This window comes from Elgaria multicarinata, chromosome 13, assembly GCF_023053635.1.
Source record: "Elgaria multicarinata webbii isolate HBS135686 ecotype San Diego chromosome 13, rElgMul1.1.pri, whole genome shotgun sequence".
In the NCBI taxonomy this organism is placed as follows: domain Eukaryota; kingdom Metazoa; phylum Chordata; class Lepidosauria; order Squamata; family Anguidae; genus Elgaria; species Elgaria multicarinata.
The window spans coordinates 4593416-4620666 of NC_086183.1; the positions used below are offsets into that span (position 1 = coordinate 4593416).

The following is a 27251-nucleotide window of genomic DNA, read 5'->3' on the forward strand; positions in this document are numbered from 1 at the left end:
ATTATATATTGGGGATATAGGGAGTTTTTTATGCTGAGTCAGAGCACTGGTCCCTCTAGCTCAGTATTCTCTATGCTGGCTGGCAGAGTGGTTTTTGGAGATAGGAGCACCAGGCACGCTCGGCCTGGCTGAAATTCTCCCAAGTTGACTTCAAAGCTCAGTTCAGCTTGCTCCCATTCTTGTCTGGGGCCTTTATTCATTCAAATTCGTCCCATTGACCATAGCAGGCGAAGGCACATTTTTAAAAAGGCTGCATTTCTTAATGTGAGCATTTCTTTTTAAAGCACGCATTTTTAAGGTGTCCACTTTCTCTCTATTCTCTCTGACTCACCAGGCACTCATTTCACCGCTGCTGCTGTTCAACCCCCTACCATAAAGGCCCCATACCGTAAAGGGAATTACATAACTTCAGAAATTGTGTAATTCTATTTAGGGTATGCTATGGATATGGATGAGGGCAGATGGCTGCCATGCGCTCGTCGGGCGAAATGGGCCCTCGGCCCAGAGGCCTGCGAATGCACTGTGAGGGCCCAATTGGGTCCAGGGGGCAGACGCGGGGGAGTCTGTTGGACTCCTGGACCCGGTCAGGCACCCATGGTATCTCTAACGGAGGCTGATGGTGGGTTACTTGGTGATGAGAGAAAGGTAATGTGCCCACGTTTGAAGGGACCTCCTAGGTTCCAATCCCTACCTGAAAAGGTGATGTTGAAGCCCTCATAAGAAATGGAGAAGTCCGAGATGAAGCGGATTTGAGCAGAGAAGTTCCCAAAGAGGCCAGCGCTGAAAGGGGAGGGCAGGCGGGAGCCGGTGAGCTGTTTGAGGGGCTGGCTGAAGCTGCCGTTCTCAGTGATCAGGAGGTAGTCATGGCCACTCTCCAAGTGGAAGGTGTGGAAAGTGAAGAAGACACCTGTGGGTGAGACCAATGCAGATGCTCGAGTTCAAAGGCATCTCCTTAGAAAGCTTGTGGAGAACAGCAACACATCATCTGCCCTGAGAGGTGGGTTTAAAAAATGTAAATAACAATAACTGTAACATTAAATAACATAATTGCTCAGATAATTTAAATCACTGAGACGTAATGTGAAAATTCGTCATATGGTAAAGAACCAGCTTTTCATCCTGAAAGGATTATACCCAAGGCCAATGGTATGATAAGAAATTCTGCAGATTTTCTTTTTTTTTTTTTTAAACTGTTTTGAAGAAATTAATAGGGTGGGACAAAGAGCCAGGCTGGACAGTGTTCCAGAGATTGGGGGACCAAACTCTGGAACGTGCAGAAAGGAAAGGGTCTGCTATTGTTTGACTTAAAAGAAAGAAGGGGCACACAAATGCAGATGTGACGTGTGGGGAAGAGAAGTGTGAATCTGAACAACGCAGCATTGGAAATAATAAATCAATCAAAATTGCGAGACACTTCACATGTTTCTGTTGTTACATCTGATTTGGTCCTTACTGAGGCACCTGTCCGGCTTCTGATTAGGGCTGTGGTCTGATCCGTTACAGATCCCCTGATCCGAAGTGAAGTGAGCTGATCCAGACCTGTGAAGCCCGGTTCCGAAGTGGATCAAGGGAGGTCCGGACCGGCGCAGAGCGGATCAGAATGGTCTGAAGTGATTCAGAATGTTCCGAAGCTCCGGACCGAGGTAAGTGGAGGGGAAGGGGGCTTACCTGGCTCCATCGCGGTCCGGGCGGCGGCTTCAACTGAGGCCCAGGCCTCAGGCCAGAAGCAGGCCGTGGCCTGCTTCCAGCTTGAGGCTTGGGCCTCAGTTGAAACTGCCCTCCAGACCACGACGGGGATAGGTAAGTGGGGGGGAGGTGAGCTTACCTGGCACCGCCGCCGTCACCGCACGGACTGCGCCAGCGGTGTCGGCACCAGGTAAGCCCCCCCTCCCCACACTTACCTGGCTCCGTCGTCCGTTGTGGTCTGGGCGGCGGCTTCAACTGCAGCCCAGGCCCCAGTTCGGAAACAGGCTGTGGCCTGCTTCTGGCCTGAAGCCTGGGCCTCAGTTGAAGCTGCCGCCCGGACTGTGATGGAGCCAGGTAAGCCCCCCTGCCCCCTTACCTGGCTCTGCTGCCAGATCTGGAGCAGAGTGGGGGAGGTTTGGATCGACCCAAACCAGTTCGGGCCCGATCCGGAAGGTCCGGATCAGGATCTGAATTGGTTCGGGGAGGGGGTGCACAGCCCTACTTTTATATTTCTGAAGGCTTTGCATGCACAATCTAAAATAAATAAATAAATAAATAAATAAATAATAAAATAAGAAGCAGAAGCAGAAGCAGAAGCAGGAGGAGGAGGAGGAGGAATAATGAAATACAGTTGTGATACTTGTGAATCCTGGATTCACAAGTATCACAAGGGCTCTCTGTGTGCTATGATTCCTCCTATGGGGAATCATAGCACAGACAGACCTGACTCCAGCTCCATCTAAGGTTTCTCAATGGTGGAGTGGAACCATCAACTCGAGCTAGTCCTAGGCATTGAACATGGGAGTAAGCACCAACAAACATGGTGGGACTTAATTTAAGTAAACCAGGCTTCATGTTTTTGTCTGGAAATTCCAACAGAGACAAATGAAAGATTGCTCAAAGAAATGGCATCTGGTGTTGCTGCAACTTGTACTTCACAAATGATTCACATGCATTATGTCAGTAGTTCCTATAACAACAACCCTGTATGGTAGACCAGTATTGTTATCCCTAGATTGCAAATAGAAGGCTCAGAGATGGCTGAGGGATGCTGGTAATTGTAGTCCAAGACATCTGTAGGGCAGATATGTTGGGGAAGGCTTGTCTAGAGAGTTTACTGTTGAGTCTAGATTTGAACCAGGGACTTCACGGTTTGTAGCTCAGTCTGTGCTAGCTCATCACAGATCAAACCATACAGATAAGGGCTTTCATCTAAAACAGCAGACCTTTGAAAGGGTCCGGTTCACACATCCAGGAGAGTGTCATTAAGTGAAGCAGAGAGATGTGCAAACCTGCCATAAAATCGAGATCAGTCCGGATATGTACAGTGGTGACGGTGTAGGGAGTACTCCAAGGCACTCTCTCTTCTTTATTTGAACTTCAACACCCGGTGCTGAAAACAGATCCAACAATCTCTGAATGAAATTGAGCCATTATTTTATTTTATTTAAGTTTTAGTAAAACTCTAACTAGGAACAGAAAATGGCCATGTTGGAGGTTGAACGATCTAATCTCTTGCAAATACACTGGGATTTCTTTCTTTCTTTCTTCTTCCCGAAGCATTTTAATGTCTTACAAAAATAGATTTATTTTTAAACTGTAATTTTACAGCTCATTAGTCCATAATGTAGATAAGTTCTCTTGGCCACACAGAAAAAGAGATTAAAAGAACAGAGAATCATGGCTGGGAGGCAAACCAGGGTGTGGTGTGGTGGGGGAGCATTATCACTTTTGCTGAAATTTGAATCAAACCATGGGCTGAGCCAGAACTACTCAATTTTGGTGCAAAAATTATCAAGTGAGTTCAAAAAATATTTCCCTTTTCCCAGTACTCCTTCAAAAGTTTCTTTAGACTTCCAAGTGACCTCGTTGCTCACAGTGATGTGATCATGTAATGAGATCTAGTTGGTTATGTAGCACCGACATCACGATATCGCCATGATGTAATCCCTGATTGGCTGGGATCACCCATGTGACTGATCTAGGAAGCATTGCCCTCACTCCATAATTCCCGCACTCGCTCCTAGTGAAAACCAATTGGCTAATGAGTGTTAGCGCAATCTTTCAGTCACATGAAAGACTGGGCTGAAAACAACAGAATGAAATTTAATAGGGATAAATGCCAAGTTTATCCCTATTAAAGGAGAGCTCCGGCTATTGGGTGGTATAGAAATGTAATAAATGAATAAATAAATAAGTTCTACATTTAGGAAATAGAAACCAAATGCACAGTTACAAGATGGGGGATACTTGGCTCAGCAATACTACGAACGAGAAGGATCTTGGAATTGTTGTAGATCGCAAGCTGAATAGGACCCAACAGTGCGATATGGCTGCAAGAAAGGCAAATGCTATTTTGGGCTGCATTAATAGAAGTATAGCTTTCAAATCATGTGAGGTACTGGTTCCTCTCTATTCGGCCCTGGTTAGGCCTCATCTGGAGTGTTGCGTCCAGTTCTGGGCTCCACAATTCAAGAAGGATGCAGACAAGCTGGAGTGTGTTCACAGGAGGGCAACCAGGATGATCAGGGGTCTGGAAACAAAGCCCTATGAAGAGAGACTGAAAGAACTGGGCATGTTTAGCCTGGAGAAGAGAAGATTGAGGGGAGACATGAGAGCACTCTTCAAATACTTAAAAGGTTGTCACACAGAGGAGGGCCAGGATATCTTCTCGATCCTCCCAGAGTGCAGGACACAGAATAACGGGCTCAAGTTAAAGGAAGCCAGATTCCAGCTGGACATCAGGAAAAACTTCCTGACTGTTAGAGCAGTACGACAATGGAACCAGTTACCTAGGAAGGTTGTGGGCTCTCCCACACTAGAAGCCTTCAAGAGGCAGCTGGACAAGCATCTGTCAGGGATGCTTTAGGGTGGATTCCTGCATTGAGCAGAGCGTTGGACTCGATGACCTTGTAGGCCCCTTCCAACTCTGCTATTCTATGATTCTATGATCTTGCTACATAATCTGTGCCTGGCTGGAGTCCCCCTTCCACTTGGTTCTGGAAGGGCAGAGAAGCAGCAACTGGGAGAAAAAAATGCTGAAGCAGAAGCAAGCAGGGGAAACAACATCTCCAAGCAGAACTCCCCTAACAGGTGAATATTCACATAGTCAAAGCCTTTCTATGAAACATTTTTACCCAGCCCTCTTCATACCAATACACAGAAATGCAAGACTTTCTTGAACAGTAACTGTCCCTAGGGAGAAGAAATATGGCTCCATGTGACATGCTGTACACTGCTTTCCCCACACAGTTCCTAAAGTTTTCATTGCTTGACCCCCGCATAGTTTTGGAGGGAGTAGTTTCCTTAAGCATGGAGAAAAATCAACAGACTCAAAGGGCAAACCATCATACGTTGAACCATCTTGTTGTGGGGAATAACCTGGCTATCTCAAAATGGCCCCACTGAGCTTGCCAACTAATCTGTGGTTGGAGAATTTGAGGGGGGCATTTCAGCAACATTCGGGTTGGGCATAATTTCTGAAGAAGTTCAGGGGAACTTACCAGTGTTGGTGGCTGGACTGATCTATCTATCTATCTATCTATCTATCTATCTATCTATCTATCTATCTATCTGCAGCAGTTGTGGTGTCCACCATTTTCTTTACCCCAAAATAATCCTGACGTAGGGCCTTGCTAGACCTACCTTTAAATCGCGGCATGTGGAGGGGCCAGCCTGGCTGTCGCTCCTGTCCACACATTGATGCGACGGGGTAAAGCAAAGCCCCGTCGCGTTGGCCATTTTTTTCTGCCTTAAAGGGGCTAAGTGCGCAGGAGCACACCAACGAAAAAGGTACATTCTTTTTTAAAAAAACAGGGTTCCCCACTCCCCCTCTGCACCGATTTACCACCCCTGCGATGTCCGATCCCCCCGCCCCCTGCCAGACCGCCATGTCCGATCCCCCCTGCCTGCCATGTCCAATGTCCCCCCCATTACCCCTGGGCCACAATTCCCCCCGATGTCCCCTGGTTCTGCTCTACCCCATCTCTCCTGCTGGGTCCGCTCTTCCCCCCTGGCCCCGATCTCCCCCCTGCGATCCCCCCCCCTGGCCCGATGGGCACAGCGCTGTTGTGGAGCACTGTGCCCAGTGCGCGGCTTCTCCTGGCTACTCGTGAGTAAGCCACGGAACCGGCTAGACCTTCAGCAGCCCCGGGCTGAGCCCGGGGCTGCAGAAATACCGGGCCACAACCGGTGCTGGTTATCCCGGGCCAAGGGAGGATTTAGCCCGGGCTGACCTCGGGATCCCCTGTGCATCATCTGGACGACAGGGGTGAGCCCAGGTACCAGCCCGGGCTAAACCCTCGTCTAGCAACGGTCATAGAGCCATGTCTGGGTTATTCCAGGGCAATCCAGGGAACTGCCTCAATTGAAGATATTTTGAAGCAAGAAAAGGCAGTCCGTGCAAAATAAATAAATAAATAGTAACTCCACTTGTGGGCATCATTAAAATGAAAGATGTTATTATCAGAAAAATACTGATAATATTACTTTAAAAAGAAGGTACCTATTTCCCAAGGATACAGACGGAAAATCTAATACAGACCAGTCAGTCTGACATCCATCATTGGGAAAATTTTGGATCAGGTTATAAAGAAGTCATGGATTTGTCAAGAACAAATTCTGTCAGACTAATCTAATCTCATTTTTTGATCGGGTAACCTCCCTTGTGGACTGTGGGAATGCTGAGGACATAATATATATTGACTTCAACAAAGCTTCACCACACTTCAAGAAAGATGCAGACAAGCTGGAGGGGGTTCAGAGGAGGGCAACAAGGATGATTAAGGGTCTGGAAACAAAGCCCTATGAAGAGAGACTGAAACAACCAGGCATGTTTAGCCTAGAGAAAAGAAGGCTGAGGGGAGACATGATAGCACTCTTCAAGTACTTGGAAGGTTGTCACACAGAGGAGGGCCAGGATCTCTTCTCGATCCTCCCAGAGTGCAGGACATGGACTAATGTGCTCAAGTTACAGGAAGCCAGATTCCAGCTGGACATCAGGAAAAACTACCTGACTGTAAGAGCAGTTTGACAATGGAACCAATTACCTAGGGAAGTCATGGGTTCTCTCATGCTAGAGGCATTCAAGAGGCAGCTGGATAACCATCTGTTAGGTAGTCTTTCAGGTGGATTCTTGCATGGAGCAAGGGGTTGGACTCGATGGCCTTATAGGCCCCTCCCAACTCTACTATTCTATGATTCTATTCTATGATGCTATATAATATTTTGTATTTCTAGGAAAAGTTTGTGAACCTCCCAGCGAGCTTCGGCTATTGGGCAGTATAAAAATGTAATAAATAAATAAATAAATAAATAAATCTCCTTCATAGGATTCAATTTTGTTCCACTACATCAAGAAGGTCTCCAACTGTTCATGAATATAGATTTCCTGTTTCCCCAGAGTCCTTTGTAGGAATGGATGAATCCATCAAGCTTGATTCTGCTCAGTTTCTCAGTTTTCTATAATGATGTTAAAATGTGGCACAAAAAATAGTACATATTTTTGTGCACATTTCTCTTAATATGTACCTATCTGCATAATATAATGTTTGTGTACAATGTCTGCCCAAAATATACACATTTTTGGTGTACATTTTTTTTCTAATGTTTTGAATCTGGACCATAATTCAGAACCTTTGTCTATTATCTTTGCAAAATCATGGAAGACGGGTGAGGTGCCGGATGACTGGAGGAGGGCTAACGTTGTCCCTATCTTCAAAAAGGGCAAAAAGGAGGAACCTGGGAACTACAGACCAGTCAGTCTGACATCCATCCCTGGGAAAATTCTGGAGCAGATTATAAAGAAGTCAATCTGTAAACACCTTGAAATCAATGCAGTGATTACTAGAAGCCAACATGGATTTGTCAGGAACAAATCCTGTCAGACTAATTTGATCTCATTTTTTGATAGGATGACCTCCCTTGTGGACTGTGGGAATGCTGTGGACGTCATATATCTTGACTTCAGCAAAGCTTTTGACAAAGTACCACATGACATTCTGATTAACAAACTAGCTAAAAGTGGGCTAGATGGAACAACTATTAGGTGGATCCACAGTTGGCTACAGAATCGGACTCAAAGAGTATTTATCAATGGAACCTTCTCAAACTGGGGAGAGGCAACGAGTGGGGTGCCGCAGGGCTCAGTCCTGGGCCCAGTGCTCTTCAACATTTTTATTAATGATTTGGACGAGGAGGTGCAGGGAACGCTGATCAAATTTGCAGATGACACAAAATTGGGTGGGATAGCTAATACCCTGGAAGACAGAAACAAACTTCAAAGTGATCTTGATAGGCTGGAGTGCTGGGCTGAAAACAACAGAATGAAATTTAATAGGGATAAATGCCAAGTTCTACATTTAGGGAATAGAAACCAAATGCACAGTTACAAGATGGGGGACACTTGGCTCAGCAATGCTACAAACGAGAAAGATCTTGGTATTGTTGTAGATCACAAGCTGAATATGAGCCAACAGTGCGATATGGCTGCAAGAAAGGCAAATGCTATTTTGGGCTGCATTAATAGAAGTATAGCTTCCAAATCACGTGAGGTACTGGTTCCTCTCTATTCGGCCCTGGTTAGGCCTCATCTAGAGTATTGCGTCCAGTTCTGGGCTCCACAATTCAAGAAGGACGCAGACAAGCTGGAGCGTGTTCAGAAGAGGGCAACCAGGATGATCAGAGGTCTAGAAACAAAGCCCTATGAAGAGAGACTGAAAGAACTGGGCATGTTTAGCCTGGAGAAGAGAAGATTGAGGGGAGACATGATAGCACTCTTCAAATACTTAAAAGGTTGTCACACAGAGGAGGGCCAGGATCTCTTCTCGATCCTCCCGGAGTGCAGGACACGGAATAACGGACTCAAGTTAAAGGAAGTCAGATTCCGGCTGGACATCAGGAAAAACTTCCTGACTGTTAGAGCAGTGCGACAATGGAATCAGCTACCTAGGGAGGTTGTGGGCTCTCCCACACTAGAGGCATTCAAGAGGCAGCTGGACAACCATCTGTCAGGGATGCTTTAGGGTGGATTCCTGCATTGAGCAGGGGGTTGGACTTGATGGCCTTGTAGGCCCCTTCCAACTCTGCTATTCTATGATTCTATGATTCTATGATAATTAACAACTTGTTTACTACACACTGACATTCCTGAAAAGAATTGAAAAGAAAAGAAAATCAACTGGCTAAATAACCCTAACAGTAAACCTTCTATTTTAGATAGTGATTTTCACTATAATCACTTTGAACATCTTGACAGAAAGTTTCCATTGAGTTATTATTATACACTTGCAGGCCCATCAACATGTCTAAAACTCACATTTTGTTCTTTACAATGGTCATGCTGGTGGGAGTGATGGAAATTGTAGGAAGGCTAAGCTAAACCATGAGATCTCTCTCTCTCTCTCTCTCTCTCTCTCTCTCTCTCTCTCTCTCTCTCTCACACACACACACACACACACACACACACACACACACACACAGATGGATGGATAGAAAGATAGATAGATAGATAGATAGATAGATAGATAGATAGATAGATAGAGGATTTTAGTAAAAAGAGAGGGGGAAAGTCAAGTACAAAGCTTGCTGAAATGAACAGGAGTCCTGAAAGAATCCCCCATGCTATAGCCTCTTATAAGACTTTTGTGTTTGGAATGTCCTTGGCAGATCAAGTCAAGCATCTGTTACATCCAGCATTTCAACAGCAGTCAGGCAGTCTCTCTTGGGAAGCTCAAGCAAGGTATGAGAACAGCAGTATCTTCCCTAGCCATTTGTCTCTTGTGGCTGGGTCTCAAAGATATGCTACTATTTATTTATTTATTTATTTATTTATTTTAGAGTATTTTTATCCCGCACTTCAGCCAAAAGGCTCTCGGAGCAGCTTACAATGTATCAATAAAGAAGACAGTCCCTACCCTTAGGCTTACATTCTAAAAAAAGACGTGACACACAAGGAAAAGTGGATGGGGAGGGAAGAGGGAGAAAATAAAAATAAATTAAGGAGACTGCTTAGGCTGGTGGGAAGGCCCTGCTCCGTCCTCTCATCTCCCAATGGAGGGGCAAACCAACAGCTCCTTCTCCCCCACAAGGTGAAGATGTTAGCCCTGAGTGTGTGTGTGGGGGGTCCAACTGAAGCAGGCTCCAATGGTCCCTGCCTGCTCCAGTCCCCCTCGCATCTTCTTCCCCACAGGGTGAAGATGGCAGTTAGCCCTATAATCAGAGGCAGTTAAGCCTATGGACACCAGTTGCTGGGGAACATGGGGGTTGTTGTTGTGGCACTCGTGTACTGCTTGTGGGTCCCTAGTTGACATCCGTTTGGCCACTGTGTGAACAGAATGCTGGACTAGATGGACCCATGGTCTGATCCAGCCTCAGGGCTCTTCTTATGTACTTCTGAACACGGAGGCTCCGTAACTGAACTATCATGGCCAATAGCCACCAACAGATATATCCTACATGGTATTTTACTTATACAATTTCAAATAGCAATTTGAGCTAGAGACGACCCCTCCTCTTTTGTGGTGATGAATTCCAGTTCAGCCTGCCTTAAAATTGTGCCCTCCAGATGTTTTGGACTACAACCTCCATCATCCCTTACCATGGGCTATGCTGGCTGGGGCTGAGGGGCATTGTAATCTAAAACATCTGGGGTGTTTGTGGATTTTACATATAATCTGTGGTCTTAATACACAATGCTGTGCTGGCTAAAGTGAAGTAACAGATAGCCCTTATGTCTGCCATGAAGAATGCCTTAAATGGAATATGGCCTTATACGTTTTGTAAGTATGCTTTTATAAGTTCTATTGTATTGTATTGTTAAATTTGTGAAGTTTTGTTTCATAATTTCCTGTAGAAAGTAATAAAAAATTGGGGTAGGTTGCACATAATTCTAACCTCACAATCAATTTGCAGATATAAAGACGGGGGTGGGGGGTGGGGGCTGTTTTCCTATGGCCAGGGTCCCCACTGCTGTGCCACGTTTCTAAATACAGGAACCATAAGAGTGGGGCTGATCAAATGGCTCTTCCAAGCTAATTGCAAATTAATGATGCCCCACGCAAAGAACTTCAGTGTGAAGATGCTTTACCCAGCGGTACAGTGGCTACTATATTGAATTGAGACGAATTGAGATGAATTGAATTCATCGAGTTCAGCATTCAGTCTTTCCAGGTGTCAAAGGAATCATAGAATCATAGAATAGCAGAGTTGGAAGGGGCCTACAAGGCCATCGAGTCCAACCCTCTGCTCAATGAAGGAATCCACCCTAAAGCATCCCTGACAGATGGTTGTCCAGCTGCCTCTTGAAGGCCTCGAGTGTGGGAGAGCCCACAACCTCCCTAGGTAACTGGTTCCATTGTCGTACTGCTCTAACAGTCAGGAAGTTTTTCCTGATGTCCAGCTGGAATCTGGCTTCCTTTAACTTGAGCCCGTTCTTCCGTGTCCTGCACTCTGGGAGGATCGAGAAGAGATCCTGGCCCTCCTCTGCGTGACAACCTTTCAAGTATTTGAAGAGTGTTATCATGTCTCCCCTCAATCTTCTCTTCTCCAGGCTAAACATTCCCAGTTCTTTCAGTGTCTCTTCATAGGGCTTTGTTTCCAGACCCCTGATCATCCTGGTTGCCCTCCTCTGAACATGCTCCAGCTTGTCTGCGTCCTTCCTGAATTGTGGAGCCCAGAATTGGATGCAATACTCTAGATGAGGCCTAACCAGGGCCGAATAGAGAGGAACCAGTACCTCACGTGATTTGGAAGCTATACTTCTATTAATGCAGCCCAAAACAGCATTTGCCTTTCTTGCAGCCATATCGCACTGTTGGCTCCTATTCAGCTTGTGATCTACAACAATTCCAAGATCTTTCTCGTTTGTAGTATTGCTGAGCCAAGTATCCCCCATCTTGTAACTGTGCCTTTGGTTTCTATTTCCTAAATGTAGAACTTGGCATTTATCCCTATTAAATTTCATCCTGTTGTTTTCAGCCCAGCTCTCCAGCCTATCAAGATCACTTTGAAGTTTGTTTCTGTCTTCCAGGGTATTAGCTATCCCACCCAATTTTGTGTCATCTGTAAAACTGATAAGCGTTCCCTGCACCTCCTCGTCCAAATCATTAATAAAAATGTTGAAGAGCACTGGGCCCAGGACTGAGCCCTGCGGTACCCCACTCGTTGCCTCTCCCCAGTTTGAGAAGGTTCCATCTACAACAGATCAAAATGGTGCGAGATTTCTATGAATATGTCCCACATAACTGGCAGAGGGCTAGGTTTTCAGAGTGGCAAGGATTCTGTGGACTTCTTTTAAAAAACTTCCATCTTTGACATGACCCTGCTTATTAATACTTTTCATGAGCAGAGGATGGAGTGGATGATGCTTGATAGTCCACAAAACACAAACAAAATCCATAGAACTCTACCCATCCCTAGTCTTCCAATATTAGGGATGTGTGAATTAGCAAAACTGGAGTTCACAGCAATTCTTCAAATTTCATCTCAAAGCTCATTCTGACTCAAGTCAGACTGCAAGCTTTGTTTTTTCTTTTCTTTTCACATGAAAATCTGTGCGTATTTTCATGCCTATTTTTCCAAATATAGGCATCAATTGTGCACATCTTTGAAACGTGTGTTTCTCCCATTGATTAAAACGTATCCGTGTGCATTTTCCAAATGTATGTTTGATGCACATTTTTCAAATGCAAGCTGGGAAATGTACAGACTTTGATGGTAGACTGTGTCCGAATCTGTGTTTGATCCAGAAAGTGCAAACTGCATAAAATCATGATCAAAAAGTAAGTGTAACAAAATTCTCATGCATCCCTATGCAGGGACAAAAACCCTCTTAGGAGTAGATCAGTGCCTGGGGACTGTCATGATCAAATGAACGTTCTGCAAGAGCAGGGAGGCTGCTGACTGTAAAGCAACTGTGTACTAAAAGCAACAGCGGCAGCCTCAAAGCTTTGATAGCATGAAACGTAAAAGGCTGGGAACTTAATTCCAGTGGATAACAGAAAGTTCCATGAGCAGCTTTTGCTGGGCAAGGAGCAGAGCTTTATCAGTTTCAAAGACGGACATGGGTACATTTGCGAGGGTGGATCAGAGACATCGAGATCCTTGATGTGTGAATGAGGATGTTTCTGTTCCCTCTGCCCCCCCCCCCGGGACTGCAAGACATCAAGCCTCTTTCCATCAGTCTGTGCAAGCCAAGGGGGAGAAAAAAGGCTGAGCTAACAGGTAAAAGCCCCAAGAGAACTGGGAGCTAAAGCAAGACCACAGCTCCCGGAGAACTTAATGGAAAATGGAGAACTAAGTGCAACTTGGATGATCTAGACACGCACATGCGCGCGTGCACACACACACACACACCAGCCATGTTTGGTGGAAAATGCATAAAGTGCAAAGAAATGTTCTCAGGGTCATATCTGGAACAACCAGGATGGCTGGACCTGTCCAGACACCTTGCTCAAGGCTTTTGTCAAATTTGACAAAGATGTTGTGAGGGAAAGATGAGCCTGACCTTTGTAGACATTTAACTTGGACCATATGGGATCTTTCCCTATAACACTCAGACCAGTTAGCCAGGGAAGCAGACGTGCCCAGAGAGAAAACTAGGTAATCTAAGAAGCCGAAGTATACATAACTGTGGGTCGTGGCTGGGGGCTTTGTCACCATTGCTGGAAAACCAAAGAGCAGATGGGTCAGGATGTCCGAGGAGACCTGACCCACCTTTGTCCTCTACATAGGAGAAGTATAATTTGCTTTCTATGAATTTTAATTAGCTGCTCACTGGTAATTGCGTCATGCTTAATGTGCTTAAACGAACCAATTAATCATGAACTCTGACTTAGTGCTTCATGGCTTTGTCTCAGTTCAATCTGAAGGCTATTGGCTATTGTGATTGGCCTAAAGAAAGCAAGACAGAGGCTCAGTTCAGACAACACACTAGGCAATGCAGTGTGAAAACTCCACTCAATGGTTGAGTTTTTAAGGGGTTCTCCCCACACACCTTGTTCCAACTCCACCGTTGTGGAGTTGGACTGTGGGTTACCGTGGAGTTGAGTAAAATCCATTGTGAAGTTTGATTTACCCGGTCCTCCCAATGGTATCCCATCAGCCATCGCTGCAAAACAACAATCCCGGTGGCTCTCCTAGAGCGGCACTTGCTCCTTTCACCAGTCTTGCCAAGAAACTCTGCAGCCAGTGAGAAAAGTCAACTGGACGGTGGGAAAAGTCAACTGGACGGACTCAGCACAAGTCAACTGGTCTGACTCAATGGTCTGACTCCGCACAAGGCAGCTTCCTCTGTCCCTGTGCAATCCAGCGTTCCCGTTTGCCCCACACAGCTTGCCAAAGGTGCTCACACGGGGTGGCCAAAAGCCACTCTTTGATCTTTGGGAAACACAAGGTGCCACGTGAATTACATCTTACGGGAGAGTGTCAGGCTCTGTGTGTTGTGCATTAAGAGTCAGTGGGGTAACGGGAGGCCTCTCATCAAAAGAGAGAATCCAGGGCTGAGTGGATTAATGACGAGTGGATTGCTCCTGCTCCGTGGGATACCTTGCACAGCGTGTAACGCCGCCACTAATACGCTGTGCCTTTCAGAAACTGGCTTATCTGCCTTAATACAATTGGCGTCACAGAGCTGATTGATAGCAGTTCCCATTGTGTCGGTATCTAGCAGGACTAGAAGAGCAGAGACACTGAAGGCAGCTCAAAATTAATGTGCATTTATGTGCCTGTTTCTCTTTCTCTGTGTGTGTCTATCTTTCTCTCACTGAATATTTTGGCTGTTCATTGCAATACTTTTTTCAAATCCTACTTTGTCAAAAGGCAGCATGAATGAGCCGTGGAACCGGGCTGTGTGAGACAAGTGATAATCTGATGCAGAGGGGAGACTTATGAAAAGGGTGTCCTGGGGTGCCTTGAAGCAGATTTATACCAAAATGGATCCCGCCCGTTTTGTCACCCTATCCTGGCCATTCAAATGTGGTGCTACTTTTCATAAGTCTAGAGGGGCATAATGTTAACATGACCCAGAAGGTTGCAAATGTTTAAAAATACAGTTGTTGTTGTTGTTGTTTTAAAAAGGGTGAAAAATGCTTGCAAATGATGATCCTTGACTTTGCTCTTTGAACTTTAAGTGCATGCAATTGTTTCATACTGTTACAAGCGTGTGGATTTTGTTCGTAAAGAAATGTAAATGGTCAGCTGCATAGTTTATTTTAAAACGTTTTAAAATAAACTATACAACTGTCGTGGGTAGATGGGCTCCAGGGAAGGGATGTGGCTGATGTAATAGAGCTGGAGGTTGCATCCCAGCACAGGCGAAAGATAACTAGTAGGGATGTGCTCCGCTTCTCCTCGAACCGGAGAACCAGGAGCGGACCCTTCGCCTCGACCCGGAGCTCCGCAAGAAAGGTAAGTGGGGTTTACCGGGCTCTGCCACTGTCGCTGTCGCCCATGCAGCGACAGCGGCAGGGCCCGGTAACCCCCCTCCCTCCTCTCCCTTACCTGGCCTAGACTTCCTGGTTGAGCCACGGGCTCAATTGAAGAAGCTGAGGGACCGCGGATGGACGCAGGTAAGGCCCCCCTCCCCCTTGGTCCCTTACCAGGCAGCGACAGCAGCAGGGCCCGGTAACCCCCCCCCTCCTCTCCCTGGCGCCACTCCCCTCCACTGCGGAGCTCCGATTCGGAGCCGGAGCTCCGCGGCGAAGAGGAGCGGACTATGGGCAGTGCGGGGCAGAGCGATGCGGGCCGATCCAAAATTTTCGGATCGGCCTGCGGGGCGGATCGGGGGGTCCATGCACACCCCTAATAACTAGAGCTGAGCCAGAGAGAAGATGATGAGAAGAGTGTTGGGAAAAGGCAAGGCAGCACCTGCTTGATGAAACAGTGACGTTCGCTGTCTACCTATCTCTCACTGAGCGTGGCAACGGAAACAGGGATGGGGACAGGTACATAGGAAGGGGGGGTGATTCTTAATGGCAGAGAGTTGACCACAGAAGGAAGCAGGTCTAATATCCCCCCAGTCAGGGATGGATGGACTTACTTGCACCCACCCTGCAGAAAATTTCACCAAATTTCTCCAAGAGAAGGAAATATTTTTGGAAGTGTCTCATAGATAGGATTCACTATTAGTAGGGGTTGTAGCACAGCTTCTTTCTTTTTTCCTAAGAGTTTTGGGTTTCTTTTTCTTCAGACACTGAAGTGTTAAGGTTTCCATTTTTCCGCATCATCCTTAGGCATTTAATAATGTATTTTGGTGGTGTTTTGAGCTTGCCTGTTCCCTGCGATATGGTGAAGTGTGTGTGTGTGTGTGTTTTCTTTTTATTACACATCTCCCAATTGCTCTGCAGAATCCCAGGTTGCCTGTGCATCCTGATCTAAAAAAACCCCAACCCTCTATGGGAGGAATGGTTTTATTATGTCTTCCCCTGGGCTTTAATTGGAGTGTGGGAAGCTGAGTAGGTGACTGGCTGCCACAGAGCTGATTGTACAGTGAAATGCAGGGTGCTTGTGCACATTTCTCGGTCACTTCCTAAGTAAGCTAAGCACAAGAATCCCGAGCCCAACCCATGAGAATTTCTCTGAAATTTCTTCTCCTTTGATTCCACCCCCCCCCACAAAAAAATCAATTTCTTTTCAATCAAATTGAATGAGAATGGTAAAATAAAAATAAAAATGGGGCAAACTTTTGGCACAGTGTCTAGACAGGCAAGTAGGGGTGGGGGTGGGGGTTGCAGACTGGAGTCTTCAGAGCCAAGTGGGAGGATGTCTGCCAGAGTCCGTCACCTTCCCAGATTTCTACAATGAGTCTAACCTTAATAAGCTTTAGACCAGGCTGGCAGATGGAGGCAACAAGTTGTGCTGGGAGTTAAACCAAGAACTCCCCAGCTCAAAGTTCATAGCTTCCTACTGTGAACTTTGAGGCACCTTGAGATCCCCTAGGAATTCCCAAATCCCTGCAGAAGGTGGAGAAGGAAGCACGAGATGAATCCATGTCATGTGAGTTACCTTTGCCATGTGAAGCTTCTATGATCCAAGTGCAGTTTAAATTGTTGGGGTAGAAATCTGGGAAGCCTGGCGATAGCACGGTGCCACTGGATCCATGAATGTAGCCCCCGCAGAGAGCTGCAAGGGGACAAGGAAAGAGAGAGGCAGACATTCAAATCTGGAGTTCTCAGACTGTGTAGTTGTACTCCCTGTGGAGGAACTAGCAGTTGCTAAGCAAAGACAAAAGCACCTCCCCAAATTCTGGTTTTCATGCACATGTGGATGGTCCAGGCATCAGTCATGTAGGAATGCCTCCATGCAGTGCCCCAAAAGCCATTAGGACAGCACCCAGGGAGTAATCCTTGGCTGGTCCGCACCCTGTCTCCATATAATAGATTGTTCCCCCTGCAACCTTCCCATTAGAGGATGGTTCTGAAGGAAGACACAGATCTGTTGATCCTGGGAGGCATTTGAGAGAGCAGCTGCCCCACTACAGACTTCTATGGATGAGGAGCAATTGCCTCATTGCTTCCATCCTCTGATCACACCTGCAGCCCAGCAAGGCCTGCTCCACCATGCAAAGCTCAAACACTGCAGGAGGCTCCCCAGCCTTGCCAGAGCACACACAACTTTAACAGGGCTCAAGTTTAACAGGGCTCCTCTTAACTCCCAAGTCAGAGCCCTCCAAGGAGATAGAGCTTCATGCAAATCTCTCTCCACAGGGCCATTTAAACAGATTATTATTATTATTATTATTATTATTATTATTATTATTATTATTATTATTATTATTATTATTATTATTTAGCTTATCTCAGCCCAAGGACCAAATCCAATTTGGGAGAAGCTTCTGGGCCTCCAATCCAGTGGTGGGCAGGCTCTAAGTAAAAAATGGGCGGGACCAAAATACCCCCCAAACCAGCATATTTTAGCTGAGTTTCACTTATCTTGACAGCCTTGTGTGGCGCAGAGTGGTAAGCAGCAGTTACTGCAGCCGAAACTCTCCCCACAGCCTGAGTTCGATCCCAGCGGAAGCTGGTTCTCAGGCAGCTGGCTCAGGTCGACTCAGCCTTCCATCCTTCCGAGGTCAGTAAAATGAGCACTCAGCTAGCCGGGGGAAAGGTAGCCGCGACTGGGGAAGGCAATGGCAAGCCACCCCGCTACAAAGTCTGCCAAGAAAACGTCAGCGAAAGCAGGCGTCCCTCGAGGAGTCAGCAATGACTCAAGCGCTTGCACAAGAGGTCCCTTTCCTTTTCCCCTTCGCTTATCTTACTTTCAGTAACCAAGAACATAAGTCCCTAAGCACTGGGCAGAAGGAAGAGACTGACAGAACATACATTATTTATTACGATTCGCCGACCAAATCCAAACGTTTCAGCATTTGAACCCTCACCCTCACAGCTAGGAAGAGGCCTGCTCCACTGGAAATTAGGTTCGCACTCCAGAGCTTCACTGTCACTCAAGGTGTAGCCTGGGTCGCAGCCAAAGGTCACCAGGGCTCCCACGTAGAAATCATTCCCATGCCGTTGCCCATTGACAGGGATCCCTGGGTCCAAGCAGTGATCCGACTGGAGTTTTACCGCTGTAAAGAACACACATGTACAGATTTACCACGGGGATCTCCTCTTTCTTTTAACTGGAGCCCAAAGGGTAAAATGTAACCCAGCTATCAATAAACATACGGAAGGGTATAATTACCTGCATTTTCTGACTTACTTTCATAGCGGATCTGAAAGCCAACATCAGAGTGGCTCTTGTCGGTGGTGAAGAGGAGGTAGAGGAAATTGCTGGTGCTGATGAGGAACTGGGGGACCTGAGTCCCGTCATAGACACCTATCAGAGGGGATGAATAGGACTTGCCATCGCGCACTTCCAGTGTGTCATAATTCACCTCTGTTTTAAATCTGCAATGGGACAAGGGAGAGCCTGTGAAGATGGACAACTCTGCCTCTCCATTCTCCACTCCCTCTTACTTGTTTGAGTGGGGAAAGCATGCACCTGGGTGCACATTTTTCTAAAGTGTACATTTTGTCAACAAGAAAGCAAGCTCAGAAATTTACAAGCTTTGCCTGAAAAATGCACATGTGTTTGCATTCAGGGACAGGAATAGGGCAAGTACTGATGTTAAATGAACAGAAATGGAATTCACGTCCACCCCTATTTACAGCCAATTCCTCAAGTGATGCTTCAATTGAAACAGATCTACCCAAGGACTACCTATAACTTAGGCAAGATCACAGTGGTTCCATTAAAGGCCATTTCAAGCCTGCCATGTACTTTCTCCCATGATGGAGGTACTTGTTAAACTCTGCTGTTTTAGTTGAAATATATTTTGTATGTTGAAAGCAATTTTTGGAAAGCATTTATGAGGCAGTCACCACGAGGGATGCATACATCTGTCAGTTTTGGTTTCCCTTAGTTTCTCATTTTTCCAGCCTTCAATTTGGTTCATTCCGATCTTTGAGATTTCTTTTATTGTGTGCAATTTTGCCTAATGCACAGATTTCTCCAAACAATTTCCCTAATAACATGTTGTTTTGTACATTATTTCCCCTAATATATGCATGCTTGTATTCATAGTTTGATTGGAAAACTCAACTGCAAAATTCAGAGGGGTGTAAATTTTGAAAGATAACTGGGTTTGGGTTTGCATGTTGGTTGGAAAAGTGCGAAATTAGCTAAATCCGTATTAAAATGGGAACCCAACAGATTTCATTTCACCTGTCAAATGTAATTTTGATTGGGTATCCTGGTTGAGCTTCTATGACCCATGCACAGTTCAGAGAATCCTTGTAGAATCCTGGCCATCCTGGAGATAGGATCATTCCACTTGGAGAGGTCAGATGACCACCACATGGAGCTGTTAGTGGAAGAAATGAAAAAACAGATGTTGGACAAATAGATGAATACAGAAAATGAAATAACAGAAAGGAACTGTTTTCTTGCCCCCTTATTTTTTCCCTTTTGTGCACAGAAGGATCTAAATCAATTTCACTTTAATCCAGGGATGTACAGTATCTCTTCTATGAATGTATTGCTATTTCAGTGCCCAATGATGAACCCCCAAGTAGGGCTGTATGAATCAGCAAAACACCAGCTTGCTGAAGTTCTCCAACTTCCATATTGAAGCTCATGCCCACAACACCCCACAGCCTAAATATTGGGGAACCGATGAGCACTCCACCAAAACTACTCTCTGAAACTCACCTTGCCGATAAAACTGGATCCAGCAAAGGACAGTGCCTCTGATATCCATCTTACAAAGTTGGTTCAGGAGGACAGCATGGTCAATGATACCAAAAGCCTCTGAAAGGTCCAGTAAGAGCAAGAGGATAGTGCTCCCTCCATCCCTTTCCTGGTAAAGGTCATCCAGTAGGGCAAGCAAGCCTGCTTCAGTCCCAGAACCGGACCTGAACACAGACTGGTATGGGTCACATTGGTTCCCTTAAGGAAAGTCTGCCATCACCTCACTGCAACTCTCTCGAGAACGGTCTCCCCAAAGGGGTGATTTGTCACTGGGTGGTAGTTGTCAAGTATCATAGGGTCCACCCAGATAAGATTTATTCAGGAGTGTTCATACCACTTCCTCTTTCCAGGCACCTGGCACTTTCCAGGCACCTGGCACCTTAAATTTGTCTTCAAATTTCACTTCAGCTGGAATTTTGGAAGTGACGCTGTCCCAACTGTCCTGCTGAATCCTAATAATTTTTCTAGGCCAGTTTTGCTTAATATTCCCCCCCCCCCTCAAATGTCAAACAGCACTTTAAATATTCTAGACAGACTTCCCCCCTTATTTAATTAAAAAAGGGAAGCTAATTAGGACTCACATTTAATTGAGCTCATACTGGAAGGCAAGTCAAAGGCGAGCCAGAGAGATGGGCGATAAAGGAGTGCATGTTAATAGCAGTGGGGTTATCAAAGCTTCCCAAAGATGAAAAGCGGTTTCTTTTGTATATTATTCTCCCCCACCCCCGCTTTTCCACCACCACTTAGAGATAGAGAGCCAGGAGGTATATTAAACATTTGCAACTAAATTGAAGGCCGGGTGTTGGTGCACACAAATTAACATTAGCAAATAAAGAAACCACAAACATTTTCTGACTGTGTTGATGGTGTTCTGGAACAGAATGGAAAGAGAACAGTGCATAACCATCTGAAAAGTGCCCCTTAGTGAGAGGGTCTTCTCTTACTTGTGTGTTTTTAATTTATTTGTTTTTATGTTACGTTGTTTTAAATCTGCATTTTATTGTTAGCTGCCTTAAGTGCTTATTCTTTTCTTTTTTCTTTTTTTGGCGGAAAGGCAGAATATACATTTAAATAAATAAATACTCCCTAGGACTGAATGGCAATTATCTGGAGATAAGAGGTTGTAAGTGTGGACACTGTGGAAGGCTAAACAGTAACCACACAAGAAAGGAACTTGAGCTGGGAAGCAGGCAGGCAGTTAAACAGGGATTGCAAGAACCATAGCAGGGCTGGAGGGAAGGCCCGGCTCCCCACTCTCATCTCCCAAAGGAGGGGCAGACCAACAGTGCCTTCTTCTTCCCCACAGGGTCATGATGACAGTTAACCCTGGGAGTGGGGGTTCCAACTGGAGCAGGCCCTGATGGTCTCTGCTGCTCCTGTCTCCCTCACTTCTTCTTTCCCCAGGACTGAGGTCTGGCCAGGAGCATTGCAGGACAAGGTGGTATCCCAATGGCTGCTTGTGTCACCTGACCTCTGCTTAGCAGGTACTTGCAATTTCACCCTCTAGCCACCTGCATGGTAGAGCAGGCCAGCTACTCCCTCCTCTCTGGCAAGCTGTCACAATGGGTTCCCCTATCACAGTTCTTGGTTGGAGACCTCCAAGTACCCTTTTTCCTCCACATAATGAGAACAGGGCCGGTCCTGGCATTTGGTAAGATGAGGTGGCCCACCTCAGCAGCCAGATTTGGGGGGCGAACTCCAAGATCCTGTTCTTGCTCTGCTCTCTGGGCTCCTGGCAGTTGCCCAATCCCAGCGGTTGTGCGGGGCATGCTGTCAGACAATCTGTGGGCACCCAGTGAGAGATTGCAACTTATTATTATTATTATTATTATTATTATTATTATTATTATTCATGAGCCACAATTTCATGCAAAATAATGGATGTGATTTGTGCAAATTTGTGGCTGTATATGGCAAAATTTGCACTAAATTGCAGGAGTAAAGGACCTTTATGCCTGCATTTTTACACAACTGCTATTTATGGCCATGAATTTGAGCAAATCACAATTTCCGTAGATATTCCCACCTGCCATTTTGTGCAATCACAAGAAACCGTGAGCTGGCCAGGTTGTGCCAGCTCAGGAACCTACGAGCTGGCATCTGGGGGGTGGGGTGGGGAGGTGAGCTGGCAAAAGCTCACTGAGCTTCATCCCCAAACCGGATTCCTGAGTACCATGAAAGGCCAGACAATTATCAGTTATTTTGTTTGAGCATTGCATGTTTGCCAACGCAAGTGAGTGTCATTTCAGCTTCCTGTCTCTAGCATGCAACCATACACATGATAGTGCATGGGAAAGGCAATAACCAAAACTACTCCTGCTTCCCCCGCCCCATCTCCTTCCACCCACGCATTGTGTGATGTTGCCCATTGGTATTAAAGACACGGACAGCCAATTATTGGAATTACAACTCAAGATTTCAGTACGTCCGTATTCAAACGTTTGCAAGGATATCGCTCACTGGCATCTCTCTCAGAGAACAGAGAGCAGGCGGAAGCCTTTCAAATTCCTCACAACTTCTTTTCATTTCACTTTGTTTTCCTGGAGCAGAAAACTTTAAAGCTCTCAGAGCAGCTTTGGGGAAAAGTCTGTTCTATCACAGACTTTAATTTACCATCGCTTTAAAGCTTCTCTTTCTTGATTTTGCCTCAATCATAGGCCTACAATGCAGAATGGCAGATGACAAGACATCCAACTCCAGCATGCTGGAACCTATAAACTTCAGAAATGTGATCAAGGCAACTGATGAGCTCCAGTCTCATCCCTAGAACAAATGCCTGTATGTCTTTCTCCAGGAGATCCTACCATGTTCATCCAGACAGTTCAGGTCCAAAATGGTTCAAAACTATACCTCGAATGTAAGCAATGCATGCTAGTGTGAAGGTCAAGCTTTTGAGCTGTGCACGACACTTTTTAAAGTGTCTGACTGAAATTTCACTCTCTTCCACACTCAATACGGAAAGCAAGGAAGGACGTCTTCATCCTGACATGTTCCTGCTGGGTCTACTGCTACATGTGGCCCTAGTACCGTAAACATTTAACTGACACTTGGTCAAGCACAGAAGTTGGACCTGCAACAAAATGTTGAAGTGTAAAATTCTCCTGCACAGGGTTCTTGCCTGCTGTGCTGTGCTATCTTCCAGGATATTCTATTCCATTATTTCCCACATGCACCCCTCTCCCCAAACAATTAGCCACTGAACATGTTCAGTCCTCATTGAGAATTTTGGTCCTCCCCCTCCCCCACCCCATTTTAGGTTATTGTTTCCCTAATTTCCTTTTGGTAGTTCTGCAAATGTCGCATCAAAGCCTGCTGACACCTTCCTCTTGTCTGAAGGTGGTGCCATTTTGGCGACATAAGGAACCCCACTTGGAGAATGAGTTTGGGATTAGTATCTATTGGAATCTAGAATGCTTTGCACACATAAAGTTGTCACATCCAGCCTGTAGCAACGCCATGCAAATGGATTTCAGGTAGCAGACCTCAGAAAACAACTGCTCCTTGTCGGAATATAGACGATGCTGAACTATGCGGACCACCTACTGTACATGTGGTCGAAAGTTACTGGTGGAAGATTCCGTAATTTGTATTGAACTTCTAGCTGTCTGGATGTCTTTTTTGTCTCACTATACACTAAAGCTGTTTAGAAGGATAGCTAGCAGAGCCTATCATAAAAACCTTTGCTTAAGCTATTGGCTATTTGGATTAGGAGGCTTCTCAGAGCTCAGTGCGACAAGCTCTAGAATGGCACGGCTTATTTTTCCCTGAGGCTTGGGAGTCTTATTTGCCCACCAGTCCCTGAAGCCTTAAAAATCCCCACCCAACCCTACCCTGAGTGTATCTGTTTAGCTCTGCTTCCCCTAGAACGATGAAGAAACAAACAAACAAACAAACAAACACAAACAGATGAAAATTTAGGCCAATGCAATAGAACACAAACAACTGTCATGGCATAGGAGGGAGGAGGTGAGAGGAAGGGGAGGCAAGCTCATTTTCTAAGCTGGCCAATATGATCTTTTGAATCCACTGGCAAGAACGGCCTCTAAACTCCAGATGAACCAATATTTGAATGGAAAGCAACCACGAACAAACACAAAATTGATTAATAGTTTCATTCATTCACACACTGACAGTGTAGGTGAATGTTAAAACTTGGGTGTGAGTGATTCTCTAAGATCTCTTCTCGATCCTCCCAGAGTGCAGGACACGGAATAACGGGCTCAAGTTAAAGGAAGCCAGATTCCGGCTGGACATCAGGAAAAACTTCCTGAGTGTTAGAGCAGTACGACAATGGAACCAGTTACCTAGGGAGGTTGTGGGCTCTCCCACATTAGGGACCTTCAAGAGGCAGCTGGACAACCATCTGTCAGGGATGCTTTAGGGTGGATTCTTGCCTTGAGCAGGGGGTTGGATTCGATGACCTTGTAGGCCCCTTCCAACTCTGCTATTCTATGATTCTATGATTTCTCAAAAATACCCATAATGGGTGACCAACTTCCAAACCATGCTAAAGTAACTTTCCCCAATACTAGTAAGCATGATAGGCAAGTTTTAAATCACTCAAGGGTATAGGCCCGGCTTAAACATATTAACCTCTTTGCTCCCCCTTTCCCTTTGAATCTGATTAGATTGAAGCCTGTGGAACACAGGAAGCTGCCTTATACTGCATAAGGCCATAGGAACGTAAGAAAAGCCAAGTTGGATCAGACCAGATCTACACCTAGGCCAGACCTACACTTTGTGTCAAATCATTATGAATGTGGAATAAAAAGTAGGATGTAACATTATGGGCCTTGCTAGACAATGGGGTAGCCCGGTACGAACTGCCCAGAGAGCTTTGTGAACAGCCCAGAGAGCTTTGGCTATTGGGTGGTATAGAAATGTAATAAATAAATAAATAATAAATAAATAAATACGAGCCCAGGGCCGGCCCCTGTGTGTCCAGATGACGCACAGGGGATCCCGGTCTCAGGCAGGGCTGAAACCTCCTTCGGCCCGGGCTAACCGGAACCTCTTTTGGCCCAGTATTACTTGCAGCCTCGGGTTGAGCCCAAGACTGTGGCGTCTGGCTTGTTCCACCGCTTTTCACGGCTACCGTGCCTACTGGATAACTGAGTGATGATCAGGACAGTTCTTATTAGAACTCATAAAGGTTGAATTTGTCAAGCATCCCCACCCTAATAGAGAAAATGACAAACCATCATGGCAGCTTACCTTCGCATCTCAGGACAGCATTGTCCCAAACCACATTGCCTTCCTTCAATACGCAGGTGACCGTTTCTGAGCCATGTGTCCTAATGAATCCCTCATCACACAGGAAGGACACAGAGCTCCCAAGTTGAAGACTATCACCAAACCGCTTCCCGTTGACTGGCACTCCTGGATCCGGGCACTCGTTGTGTCTGAAGGCTGGAAGGCAAGGAAGGGAGGCATCAAGACAGTGAATGAACAAGTATTTTCCTCAAAACATAATGCACCCCCCCACACACACATACATTGTATCTGCTTTTAGAGAATAATTCCAAGAAGCACAGCCATGGCAGGTCACAAGAGACCTCAAATGTAAACCTAATAATTCTGTTAGTCCCAGAAATATATCCAATGTCGAGTTGAAAACTTTATCTATGCTGATGGTGGTGGTGGTGGTGTCACACTTCTGAGGGCCAGTTCATACATGGCATGGATGTGAAGTTAATCCACATGGTGGGAAGCAGAGATGACCCTCAGGCTCATGGGACCTCCCAAAATGCACAATGTCATTCTTATTCTAGCAGTTTATACTCTGCTTTTTATTATAAATATAAACTCAAAGCACCTTGCATCATAAAAAACCCAGCAAAACAATATACTATACACAGAAACACATCGCCTATTACATTATATATGCCATAAATGTCAACAGCACACAAATTTGGTCACAAAAAGCTGCTGTAGGAAGGGCAACTAAATCCAACGTGAACTGTGACTTGCACACTCAAAGATCCTACTCCAGAGACTCACCAACCCGTTTTTGTTTTGTGGAGGCGGGGGGTGGGGGGGGAGACAGATCATGAATTTGCTCATGGAGGCATTTACCCTTGGGAGCACAGAATCTCATTGAGCACACCATCCTACACTAGCTGACCATCAGTAGGATTTGGCGGAAGCCCCACTATGCCAGTGGAAGACCAGAAGCACCAGCACCATAACAGATACGCTGGAGGAATGCTCCACTGGACAAGCTGCTGAATCAAGACCAAGGTGTAGGTGGGATGTGAGCAGCAGAGGGAGGAGCACATTAAACCCAAATCTTTTATCTTCAGTCCATGGCCATGCCTCCATTGATGGCACAACTTTACTCCAGCCCCAAAGCTGGCCCAGAAACTTCCCTTCCAGTTAATTTGAATGGAAGGGGGGAAATAACAATGAGCTGTCTCATGCTGATGAAGGCCCTATCCAGGTCACCAGTGTATGGTGTAATTCAGCACACAATCACAGCACACCACTATCTTTATATGGACCTCACAACAGGAAACCATGACTTAGACGATGGGGCATGCAGCATGAGGCTCAAGTTGCATACCCTTAAAACTCATGAGTTGGAACCTTGGTGTTGGGTAATTATGGAATCTTCAATCTCTTTTGAATATTTTAAATCTCAAGTTATTTTCATCCAGTTTAAGATGAAATTTGCAAATTTGGGTATGTTGCCCTTAAACCCCCCAAGAAAAACAAATCATACAAAATTCTCCCCCATTTGCACCAGTCAAATTCAATAGGTTCTGCTATTCCCAGCATGCAGAGGACCCTGTTATACCTGCCTACTATACAGCTGTTAAAGATTAGGAGACTGTAAGAAAAAAAATGGTGGTAACACTTAAGCTTCATCACACCAGGGGTTAACACGCTCCCTACCGTCGCTTCTCCACCCGTGTTTTCGTTCCTCAGTTACATCCTCTTTCAAGAAGAGGAAGTAGACAATGAGCACGACACCCATTGAGTCTGCTGTTCTAATGGCGCTGTTTCTCCTGTACATAGCAGGAGAGAGCAGCAATTCCGAGTTTTTAAAAAATTGGATTTAACCAGGGTTTTATTTTTGTCGCGAAAGGAAGGCCAGAAGCGGCGGAAGGCACTTGGGAGGCAGATGACGTCATGTGAAGGACCTGAGCAAACTCTGTGAGTACCCAATAATGAGCATGCAATAAAATGCTTGTCGGATGGAGCTCTAATTCAGGACCACAAACATGGATGAATATACAGAGATCCAAACCCAGAAGATTGGGATCTAAGCGCTCAAAGCCCTCTACCTGAATAGATGAATCTGTTAGTTTTACTTTCTCATATATTTGGTCTCATTTATG

The 27251-nt window shown here is 45.7% G+C and overlaps 1 protein-coding gene across 1 annotated transcript in view; it reads right to left on the reverse strand.

Annotated features, from left to right (window-relative positions):
- The window catches only part of CSMD2 (CUB and Sushi multiple domains 2), a 784677-nt gene that overhangs the window by 192854 nt on the left and 564572 nt on the right, over positions 1-27251 (reverse strand). The window contains exons 15-20 of the mRNA XM_063140724.1: positions 25126-25320; positions 19387-19525; positions 18382-18569; positions 18059-18247; positions 16687-16803; positions 692-907 (exon numbers count right to left, since the gene is read on the reverse strand). Of these exons, the coding sequence (XP_062996794.1) occupies positions 692-907; positions 16687-16803; positions 18059-18247; positions 18382-18569; positions 19387-19525; positions 25126-25320 (1044 nt within the window). The remainder of the gene's footprint in view (positions 1-691; positions 908-16686; positions 16804-18058; positions 18248-18381; positions 18570-19386; positions 19526-25125; positions 25321-27251) is intronic.